The 11,284-nt window shown below is 38.4% G+C and overlaps 2 protein-coding genes across 3 annotated transcripts in view; one reads left to right on the top strand and one right to left on the bottom strand.

Moving 5' to 3' along the window:
• LOC107700242 (tripartite motif-containing protein 16-like) overlaps window positions 1–5,017 on the top strand; it is a 5,669-nt gene extending 652 nt beyond the window's left edge. Inside the window, exons 2-9 of the mRNA XM_016501831.1 lie at window positions 1–143; window positions 975–1,070; window positions 1,524–1,649; window positions 2,691–2,798; window positions 2,942–3,098; window positions 4,004–4,057; window positions 4,151–4,204; window positions 4,329–5,017. Coding sequence (XP_016357317.1) covers window positions 1–143; window positions 975–1,070; window positions 1,524–1,649; window positions 2,691–2,798; window positions 2,942–3,098; window positions 4,004–4,057; window positions 4,151–4,204; window positions 4,329–4,873 — 1,283 coding nt within the window. The 3' untranslated portion in view covers window positions 4,874–5,017. The remainder of the gene's footprint in view (window positions 144–974; window positions 1,071–1,523; window positions 1,650–2,690; window positions 2,799–2,941; window positions 3,099–4,003; window positions 4,058–4,150; window positions 4,205–4,328) is intronic.
• On the bottom strand, window positions 3,751–10,321 carry LOC107700243 (NF-kappa-B inhibitor alpha-like). 2 transcript variants are annotated; one of them, XR_001635533.1, is made up of 7 exons: window positions 9,458–10,321; window positions 9,247–9,364; window positions 8,517–8,721; window positions 8,324–8,412; window positions 7,602–7,838; window positions 6,846–7,521; window positions 3,751–3,762 (listed from the first exon to the last, which is right to left on the bottom strand). XR_001635533.1 is itself a non-coding variant. In XM_016501833.1 (6 exons), the coding sequence occupies exons 1-6, from the start codon at window positions 9,928–9,930 to the stop codon at window positions 7,477–7,479; spliced, it is 1,167 nt and encodes a 388-aa protein (XP_016357319.1). In that variant the 5' UTR covers window positions 9,931–10,321; the 3' UTR covers window positions 5,587–7,476. The 2 variants fall into 2 exon arrangements, 1 of the variants encoding a protein (XP_016357319.1); XM_016501833.1 differs by lacking the exon at window positions 3,751–3,762 and having other exon boundaries at window positions 5,587–7,521.
• Window positions 10,322–11,284: the final 963 nt, after the last annotated feature.

Genomic DNA, 11,284 nt, shown 5'->3' with positions numbered 1-11,284 from the left:
ATCGGAAGATCTGCCCACAGCATGAAAAAGGCTTAGAGCTTTTCTGCCACTCAGACCAGATGTGCATCTGTGTGCTGTGTACAGTAAGAGAACATCGCAGCCACAACATAGTCAGCGCAGATGATGAACGCACAGAGAAACAGGTGAGACATAAGATTAGAATTGTTGTGAATAGATCGGGGCAAGCTGTCACAGGGGTCATATCTGAGAAACTGTAAGTCCAAGTACTGAAATGTGTTTTTTCTACCAGTGGTTTTGTATTGTGGTTTCAAACATCTACTTCAGAAATTAGAATAATAAAAATTAGAATAATGTTTGTGATTTCAAAGTCATAATTTTGTGGTCACCTAAGGAAGATTGAAGGTTGAACTGTGTTCTCAAATTAATGATATTTTTTATAAACTTCAAGTCAGAGAAAGTTGTCACAACTGGTTTAAATGTTATGAAGTTGTATTTAAATATTAAAAAACTTTATAAAAAGAATACATTCATATTTAAATGGCAGTTTTCATTGGCTAAAACAGTGGTTTAGTATTGTAGTTACCACTTTTTACAGATAAATCTTCAGTGCTTTGACTATTCCAGAGTAAAGAGTCAGCTGATAACTAGCCCTATGCATTGTGCCTTATACTCTGTGGACAGAGGTTTGAACACTTTAACAAAATATTATATTGTAAGAATCATCTGCACCAAATCTGCATTTTTTGATCACAAATACAGTAAAAACAGTAATATTGTGAAATAATAAATTTTTAAAATAATGGTTTTCTATTTGAATATATTTTAAAATGTAATTAATAAGAGCATTATTTTCTTTTTTAAAAAGTCATCCGAAACCTGAATGGTGGTGTGTATATGGGTACATGAATATCACACATTGCCAAAAGAAAACAATGATACATACCTAACTAACTGATAGTTTTTTTTTTCTTTTCTTTTCTTTTTTTGCATGTACTGTTTGTATGTGATTATAGAAAGTCTTGGTGGTGACTCAGACAGAGGTTCAGCACATTATCCAGGATCGGATGAAAGAACTTCAAGAACTCAGACACAATGTGGATGTTCTCAAGGTTGGTCCAATCAGGAGAGTCCTAAAGAAGCTTTGGGACAAAACATTTCTCACTTTTATGTAATTTAAGTGTCATTATAACTCTATACATCTTCATTTTCAGACATAATCAGAACATAAACCCTAACAGTTCAAAGATATACTTTGAGATATTAGATATGTTATTATCGGTCATTTATTGCCCATGAAATGGATTGGGGAAAGAAAGAAAGAAAGAAAGAAAGCAGTAGGATTGCTGTCATACAAATTCAAGTAATCAAACATCTAAGATACTATTTGTCAAAGTCAGAAACTGTATATATAATATGTTGTTTACTAACATATACTTAGTACAACTTAAAAATGTCCCAGTTATCCCATTCTCTCAAAGGCATCTAACTTTGATGCAGTGCTCTGTGCTGCCCCCTTTCAGTGTGGAAGTATGCTGTTGCTGACTGTTGCGCCTTCTCTGCAGGGAAATGCACAGAGGGCTCAGACTGACAGTGATAAAATCTTCAGCGAGATGTTACAGGCGGTAGAGCGCTGGCATGCTGAGATAAGCCAACTCATACAGGCCAACCTACAGGCCTCCATGGCTCAGGTACATGCACATTAGATTCGGAGGGGTTAGATTGCTTCCTGTAGCTTTAATTGTAGAGCGTGGCACTAGTGACGCCATCATCATGGGTTTGATTCCCAAGGAGAGGAAGTGCTGATTAAAATCCCCTGCCCCTTACTGGGGAACTGTGGTGAGAAAACTTTTTGCTAATGTTTAACTTAAAGGGGTCATATGATGCGTTTTAAATTTTTCCTTTCTCTTTGGAGTGTTACAAGCTCTTGGTGCATAAAGAAGATCTGTAAAGTTGCAAAGACTAAAGTCTCAAATCCAAAGAGATATTCTTTATAAAAGTTAAGAGTCAGCCACACCTACCTAAAACGGCTCGTTCTAACACGCCCCAACATACCTACATCGCTCTGTGGGAAGATTTGCATAACGCCGCCCAAATGTTCACGCAAAGAAAGCATAACTTTTATTCTCGCTGTAGTTTTGTTGTTTCCGCTGCCATGTCGTAAAGACGCTGTGTGCTTCGTTGTGAAAGCGAAACTACTTTGTTTGGTCTTCCAAAAGAGGACGATATCTGCTTCATCATGCCTGGAGCTGATCCGTGCTGGTCGATGAGGAAATACTACAACTTTGCGCTGTCGATCGCCGGATCGGCTTTTAACCGTGGACGAAGCGGAGTCCAGCCCGGAGTTGTCACATGTCCTTCCGGACGCTCCTTCGTCGAAATCGCCGGCCGCGCCGTTCTCAAGCCCACGCCTCTGCTCACTCTAACCCTCCCGCCGTTCCTCACGCTAGCCCCCAGCCTCTGCTCACTGTAGGCCGCCGCCGTTCACTCTAACCCTCCGGCCATTCCTCACTCTAGCCATACACAAAATACTGTTCTTTTTAGCAGCATCATATGACCCCTTTAATGTTTGTTAGTCTATATGAAACTGTATAATTCTACAGCTCATACATACTGTAAAAAACCGAGCCACGCTTTGATGAAGCTTTATGCAAGTGTTGAGATGAAGAAAAGTCCTGACTACAGTTGCTGGTCCCTGCCCTCTGACTGTGATAGCTTTGATGTACTGACAGGCACAGGGTTACGTAGAGAGACTTGAACAAGAGATCATGGAGCTTCAGAGCAGAGATGCTGAACTACGTCAAATACTTGATACAGAGGACAACATTCACTTCCTACAGGTAAATAAAATCAAACAGCCACTCACATTTAACTGGATTTCGGTCATTCAGAAAGTGTACTTGCCTGACTGGATATTTCAGGAATATTCAGGCAAGCCACTTGTCAGAACCGATTTTGTTAAGTGCCTTCATTTCTTGTGCAGAATTTTCCCACACTATCTGTTGCACCAGAGCCCATAGTGCCCAAAGTGCTGATAAACCCAGAGTTTTCCTTTAGTGAAATCACCAAGACCGTCTCTGACATGAAAGAACACCTGGACGACATCTGCAAAAAAGAGCTGGGAAACATCTCCAAACGAGGTAATCATGAAGACTATAACATTTAACCACTGCGAGACTGTGAAACAGACATTTACCTCTGTTTTGGCTTTATTATATCTATGTCTAAAATGGTCAAAATAATGTAGATGTTAAGCAGAGATGGAAGGCATTGCTCTGCATCAGACACACAGACATAAAAAATATATAATCAGCTATATTATGGATGTAAATGCAGATGCAGAGAGGGTCATATACACTACCGTTCAGAAGTTTGGATCGGTAAGATTTTTCAAATGTTTTTGAAAGACGTATCTTTTGCTTACAAGAGCTGTGTTTATTTGATCGCAAAAACAATAAAAACGGTAATATTGTGAACATTTTATAAGCTTGTTTTCGATTTGAATATATTTTCAAATGTCATTTATTCCTGTAATGACAGTTGAATTTTCAGCAGCCATTACTCCAGTCTTAAGTATCACACGATCCTTCAGAAAACATTTTAATATACTAGCTCACGAAACATTTCTTAGTTTCTTAGTCAATGTCGAAAATAGTTGTGTTGCTTAATATTTTTGTGGAAACTGATACCTTTTTTCTTTGGTGAATAGACCTTAATCAGGTTAGATGCTATGTAAGGGATAAACTTACAGTTTTTACAATGACATGCACTGTATAAAGGTCCTAGATCATGTTATTTTCACAACTTTCACAACTGTTTTATGGAGTTTTTGTCTATTAGAATTTTTATTTTTAAAAAGACGTTTTGACAGTTGAATAATTGGTGTGTTGTTAAACAATTTAATGCATCCATTCTGAATAAAACTAAATGTATTATTTAAAACAAATCCCACTGACCCCAATCTTTTGATCAGTAGAGCATATAAAGCTATATTTGATCTACTATTCATTTATGCATTTGCATATTCATAACCGTTTCATCTTAGTGAATGACATCTCAGTCTATATCCTGATTCCGAGATCTGGAGGACATTTGAATGGTGAGAGGACTTCCTGAGGTTTCATCTACACTTTATTTCACTTTATGTAGAATAAAGTATGTTACAGAACAACTCTGTATACCATATTTTCAGCTCCGATAAGAACTGATTTGCCAGAGCCTAAAACAAGACTGGATTTCCTCAAATGTGAGTGTATAGACAATTCCACATCATTAATTCATCTAATTCACTTTACAGATGATAACATATCCCCTTTTTGTTTCTTCTAAATGCTGAATGAACCTCTTTTCTCAACAATTTCATTTAACAGATTCTTCTAAACTTACTTTTGATCTCAACACTGCCTATAAAGAGCTGGTCCTTTCAGACGGGAATCGCCGGGTGATCCGGAAAAGAACAACCCAGTTCTACCCAGATCACCCGGAGCGGTTTGATGGGTTTTGCCAGATCCTGTGCAAGGAGCCACTCAGCGGAATGCGGCATTACTGGGAGGTGGAGTGGAATGGTGAATTTTCCATTGGAGTTGCATACAAGAGCATTAGCCGCAAAGGTAAGAACTCAAACAGCCTTCTGGGATACAATGATAAATCTTGGAGCCTCCTATGCTCAGACTCAGGATACTCTGCCTGGCACAATAAGATGGATAAAGATCTGCTGGGTGCAGCTCGTGCCTCACGGATCGGTGTGTACCTAGATTACGCCGGAGGATCTGCGTCCTTTTACTCTGTGTCTGAGACAATGGAGCTCATCCACAGATTTAAAGCCAAGTTCTCAGAAGCACTGTATGCTGGGTTTGGCGTTGGATCGTCTGTAACTCTGTGCATGCTGGAGAATAACCACCGAACATACCACTAATAGGTTCTGAGCTGAGCTTTGACCCTGAGCTCTTTCAGACAGAATCTGGGAAGGGTGAACAGTCAAACAGGCAAAATTTAAAGGATCATATTGAATTGAAGACACAAAGACATTTCAAGGTCACATTTTGCCATGTAAGAAAGAAAAAAATATTATTTTACATAAAGAAGAAGTCTACTATTAGGATTCTTTGCATTGTGACTATTAGTATTTTCAGCAGAATTAGGCTCATTTTACCCCCCAGATCTTATTAATGTAATTCAAAATACATCCTCTCATTCTTACATGACAAATACTGATACTGCCTTTTAAAATCAATTAGTAATTAAAATAATGAAGACACTGTGCTTACAATCCTCACAGCCTTGATTTAATTTCATATCAACCATTAAATATAGTGCTAGAAATGAGAATCATCATTTAAATAGAATGGAAATGGGTGTTAAAATGGGACATTTTTTTAACCATTTTTGTGAGATTCCCAAAAAAAAAAGTGGCAGTAAATATGTGTTTAAAAATAACAAAGCAGGCTAACCCAGTCAAGACAATCTCTTTAAATTATCTTTTTTTATGTGTCATGTCAAACCCTGCAGCCAGTCAATCCTAATACACATTCTGCAATCTTTGGGTTTAGATAAGACAGAAGATGCAGCTACACCATGAGAAAAGTGTGTATTTGTGTGATTATGAGCATGTAAATAAAATAAGCCTTCTTGTCATTATTGTTTATTGTTCATTTGAATGGTTTCTAAGAGCTTTTCAGTCATTTCACCCATCACCAAGTAAACAGAAATATGTACAGATAAGAGGAACGATCTGTCACTCTGTTTCTTTTTACATGGATTAGAAACATTCAAATGCAAATCCAGCTTCCCCTACAAATAACTGTACCTCTTAACTTTTAAGACATGGCTACACTTGTTTTATTAATCCCTAAATGTTGCTCCTTCCTCTCTTTCTTGTCTTACATCTACCCCAAGCTGTTACTGTGGCTTCATTTCCTTAAGCATAAGGTCAAACCAAAGATAAATTCTCAATGGATGAATAACCATGAACCTTGTCATTTAAAACAGGACAATCTTACTCTGCTCAACAGTACAGTCAACTCACAGAGGACAAGTACAAGTAGATCAGGAGCCCTGACTTCCAAATGAGTCTCAATATTACAACAGAGGGTACCAATCATCATCACCGAAAAATATTCTCGTTCACCCCAACAAACTGAAAATTTGAAATGGGCCTATAAATAAGTGATTGTAAATGTCCACAACCATAATGCCCCCACATGAGTGAATAGAGATCAATCTCCACTTTCATAACCATTCATAACAAAAATGTCAGACAGAACCAGTTAAATCAGATCTGTTTTCTATTATAATTTACATATCATTTTATATTTAAAATATTTTTTTTTTTATGTTTTAAGATTAAAAAAAAAGTGTTGTGTTGTCCTGTTTAGTATAATTTGGAATGTTTGTTAGATGCTTCACAGTTCAAATAATATGCTGGTGTGACTGTAAGCGGTTTGTTGAGTCTGAAGTATGTGTCCCTAAATCAAAAATTTACCTCGAATTCTATTTCTTTGCATCCAATTCAAAGGTTTGAGTTGCTATTTGTATTGTAGTATTCTGTGCCGTCTGTAATTTCATCCATTTTTTGAGTCTGCGCTCTAAACACTTATCTCTGTCTGACCGACTGTATATCCACCTATCATATTCACCCCAAGACCCATTATAGGAAAATAAAAACATCTACTGTAAAAGCAAAAAAAAAAACATTGAGAGGTCACCATGAAACCGGTGACACACCACTCAATAAACAGCCAATAGTTGGTGTGTAGCAGTAATAGTAAGTCAACAAGTTTATTAAAAACCATTAAACTTTTCAAGATTTCTTCAGTTAAATCTGGCTAATAATTTAATTTTAAAAACAGAAAGAAAGCCACTATTGTGGAAATAATGAATCTATTCACTAGTGGAAATCACAATGTACATTGTTTGGTATCTTCTAGGGAATTTGGTTCTTAAAGAGATAATTCACCCAAAATTAAGATCATTTACTCACCCTTATGTCATTCCAAAACTAAATGACTTTGTTTCTTCTGTGGAAGACATTTTACCTAAAGGCATGATATATTGCCTAAACAACATTGGACTCCACTAATTTTAATGTGTGCACATAAAACACTTTTTTTTTCACAATTTTTAAGACATTTTCTTTTTATTCCTCAGAAGAGAAAGTCATACAGCCTTGAACCACCATTAGGGTAAGATAGCATATTCATCTTTAGGTGAACTATCCCTATATTATAACATAAATGAGATGAGCCAATGAGAGGTTTTACTAAATGAAAAGCTGCCTCCATTGTTATAGCTTTAAAAGGCTTTGCGTGATGTCAGGCTTAAATAACTTAGATCCTCCACGAGTAACAGAATCTAGCTACACACTCCCATCAGCCTGAACCAAAACCAGCATACTGACATCATACTGTACCTTAAAACAAAATACACACACAATAGCCTCCACCAAATACAATCAGACACCACAGTCGTTCAGCTTGAGTTCAAAGGGTCTAATGGCAGAGTAGTGTCCATGTTTTGCAGCTACAGCACTCGCTGTCCATTTATGAGGACATCATCAAACTCCTCCTGTGACAGAGAAATGATAAGTACAGAAGCAGGCCATTAAGCATTCTTTTAGTCAATGTGTGTGTGGATTTGGCTCTAACCTCCTCACTCTCTCGGTACTCCTCCTCTTCTTCATTGTCCTGTGTGTATGTGGCCCCATGGGCACTAAGTAGGGCCTGCACCTCTTTGTTGGGTCGGTAAAGGGCACAGTAGAATGGGGTGTGGCCTGCATATGAGCGCTGATTCACCAATGCTCCAGTGCTCAATAATAACTCCACTACCTCTGACCTCTGACTTTCCACCGCCCAGTGCAATGGAGACCGACCTGACCCCAAATCCTACAAAAGAGTTAGTGATTTTAAAAAAATCAGTAAGAAATTTTGAACACTCAAATTACTTATAATATAACTCCAGAGGAACCCTATGTTCTTTCATAAAAATATGGTTGTATATTTAAATTGGAGGGTTTTTTTTAGTGTCACTGAGGTATTATTATAGTTTTTTATTAACATTTTGAATCAGTTTTTATTCTTAGATTTTGTTTTTAATTTTAGTTAAAATTGTAGTAATTTATTCTTTTGTTGTTTTTAATGTGTATCTTTTTTTTTTTTTTTACTTTAAGTTATTTGAGTACATCAATTTAAGCTAAATTAAAATGAGAAATGTTGCCTTGGCAACTAAATTAAATAAAGTATGTTTTTAATACTTTAATTCAATTCATGTTTTTTTCCAAGTAACAAAAACGTTTTTACTGGTTTTCATTTTAGTTTCAGTTTTAGTTAGCTGCTATAACCCTTATTTAAATCAAAAGCTAACTTCTCACCCGTTGATTTACATCTGCTCCTGCCTCCAACAGCATTTTGATGATCTCACAATTGCCCCTATGTACAGCCAGGTGCAGTGCACTCACACCTTTAAGAGACAGACGGACAGAGAACGGGACAGGATGCAAAACATAGATATATAAAAAAATAATGGCATTATTTATAGTGAAATACATTTGCTTGAGTTTGTACCTGCATAATTGGTGGTGTTCAGGTGAACCGGTGGGGTCCGTGAGCAGCTGGTCAGCTCTCTCACACACCCTGTGCGAAGCTCTCTGACAGCCAGGTGTAAAGGTGTGTTTCCACCCCTCTCTTGGATCTCCGCACTGGCTCCACTCCACAACAGTGCCCGAACACACTCACTCTGGTCTACGATGACTGCTAAATGTAGAGCGGTCTGAGCAAAGAAGGAGGGAGGGTGGAAAAAGTTAGAGATAGGTTGCCACTAGTGTTACCACTCAGAGCTTGTTTGTTTAGTCAGTTACAGTTTGCATTATCTCCAAAGTATAACTGTGCATTAGGACTTGCTAGGTCTTGGTTTCTGTTTCCCTATAGGTGTATAGGCATGAGAAAATTTGAGTTGTACATGAAAGAATTTTAATTATTAAAAAAACAATTACAGGAATGCATAAATCCTTTATGATAAACACTGCAATGTTCCATAAAAAAAAGTAATCTGATTACGTAACTCGCGTTACTTGTAATGCGTTACCCCCAACACTGAAAATAAGTATTGTAAAGTTTGCTTTTATGGTGACTTCAACAGCACGATTAAATGTATTGGTTCGTTTAATATGTAATGTTTTATGCAAAAAATAAATCACTGGAAGTAAAGCAATTCTTCTTGATCCACAGGTGCTGGCTTGTTAGAGCAGGTTGTTTGTTTTTCTAGAGGGATCTGGCAACACTGTTGTACATTTACCTGACCCAGGTCATTTTGGATGTCCAGGTAAGGAATCCAGGTGTTGTCCACCACAATTTCTTCAAGCAGGCACTGAACAACACCCCACTGCTCATGAATTAGCGCCAAATGAAGTACCCTGAGAGACGAGAGGAAATGTTTACAGCCTAAATCTAATATAGCCTTCCAAACTGTTCAAATGTACAGGTAATAGAAAACTACAACGACTTACGTGTCACCGTCCTCTGACAGAAAGTTGAGCGTGTTGAAGAGCTCTTCCCTTCGCTGCCGACCCTCAGTGTTTGAAACCGCCAGTCTGTCTGAACCTGCAGGCTCGCCCAGGATCATGGTGCCGATCCCGTCGGAGAGGCACCCCACCATCGCATCCTCATTAATCGAGTCCCCTATGGCAGAGTCGAGCCTCTCTCCGCCGCCAATCGACACACAATCCACGGTACTCCTGTTGTCGGACTCGTCCGACGGAGGGACGTCAGACCGACCAGGTGTCCACATCTGTTCGGCCTCGGTGTACGTGCTGTAGGGAACCTCAAAACCGAGTCCGACCCCGCTTAAGGAGTCTAGCCCGCTGTCACACCAGTCCTCCGGGACAGAGTCCACGGCGCCCCTTTTCTCCATAGCGTAGCTCGGTCCAGGCCGTGCATTTTGTCTCCGGGATTCACCGTGAATTTCTTGCGTCCCCTCCATTTATATATGAATGCGTCGTTTAAATGATGTCAGCTGTAACAAGAGAAACGGCCTTTCCTGACAAACAACTATCTGTTGCGCCGTTTTCGCTTCTATCCAGATGGATTTTGTCTGACGGCTGTTGATGGTTTTAGGGGAACAAGATGAGCTCTTTCTGGACAAATTCCCAAACAACAGCGGCAAGCGCTGTCGCACAAGCCTCAGATTCCCTCCATGTCCGGAGCATTATAAAACTACAAATTGCTCACCTTGTGAGCGGCTTGCTGTTGGCCAGTTTGTCCAGAAAAGGCCGTGTGGCTGCGTAGGTGTTTTCCTGGGGAATTCCCAAAGCCACTCTCGTAACTAGACACCGTGCGGGACTGCGCATGCGTAGGGATCAGAGCGCGCATGCGTTGCACTCATAATTAAAGGGGTCATATGATGCGATTTCAAGTTTTCCTTTCTCTTTGGAGTGTTACAAGCTGTTCGTGAATAGATAAGATCCCTGAAGTTGCAAAGACTAAAGTCTCAAAACCAAAGAGATATTCTTTATCAAAGTCAAGACTCTGCCACACCCCCCTAAAACGCCTCGTTCTAACACGCCCCCACATATCTACATCATTATGTGGGAATATTTGCATAATGCGCCCAAATGTGCACGCAAAGAAAGAAGGCGTGGTTTCAGTAACCGCAGTTAGTGTTGAAGAAAAATAATGTGTTTTTTGAACATTAAAGCATGTCAACATATTCTGTTACACCAAATACACAAAATAATGATCTTTAAAAAAGCATCATATGACCCCTTTAATTGTCTGTTACATTAGTTTCATCGGGAATTCCAACGCGTTGCGTTTGTTGGGGGAATTTCAAGTGGCTATTAATTTGAGCTGGCATCAAAAAACAAGTCGTAGTCATTTGAATCGTATTTTAATTGTTTATTTTGTATTACATCTTATGAAGCTTCGGTGAGTTAAATTAATAATACCCAGATAACAATAGGAGTTTTGTTTTTGGAAGTTTTATTTTTGTCTGCTACAATTACAGTAGTTAAAAATGTATAAACTATCTATAAACTAGAAATTAGTGTCAAGTGTAAAGAGTGTTGTTGTTACAAGCCACTGCACTACCAGGATGAGTTGTAACACTAGGCTATAGAAAACAAGACATATGTGAACCTGGACCACAAAACTCCAGTGGTCCAAAAAATCTCGAATCTGAGGGTGCAAAAAAACAAAAAATCTAAATATTGAGAAAATCGCCTTGATGAAGAACTTAGTAATGCATATTAGTAATACAAATTAAGTTTTTATATATTTACGGTAGGAAATTTACAAAATATCTTCATGGAACATGATCTTTACTAATGATTTTTGGC

This window comes from Sinocyclocheilus anshuiensis, unplaced genomic scaffold, assembly GCF_001515605.1.
Source record: "Sinocyclocheilus anshuiensis isolate Anshui unplaced genomic scaffold, SAMN03320099.WGS_v1.1 scaffold1236, whole genome shotgun sequence".
NCBI lineage: Eukaryota > Metazoa > Chordata > Actinopteri > Cypriniformes > Cyprinidae > Sinocyclocheilus > Sinocyclocheilus anshuiensis.
Note: the sequence above shows the minus strand (reverse complement) of the source record. Positions and strands in the feature narration are given on the sequence as shown.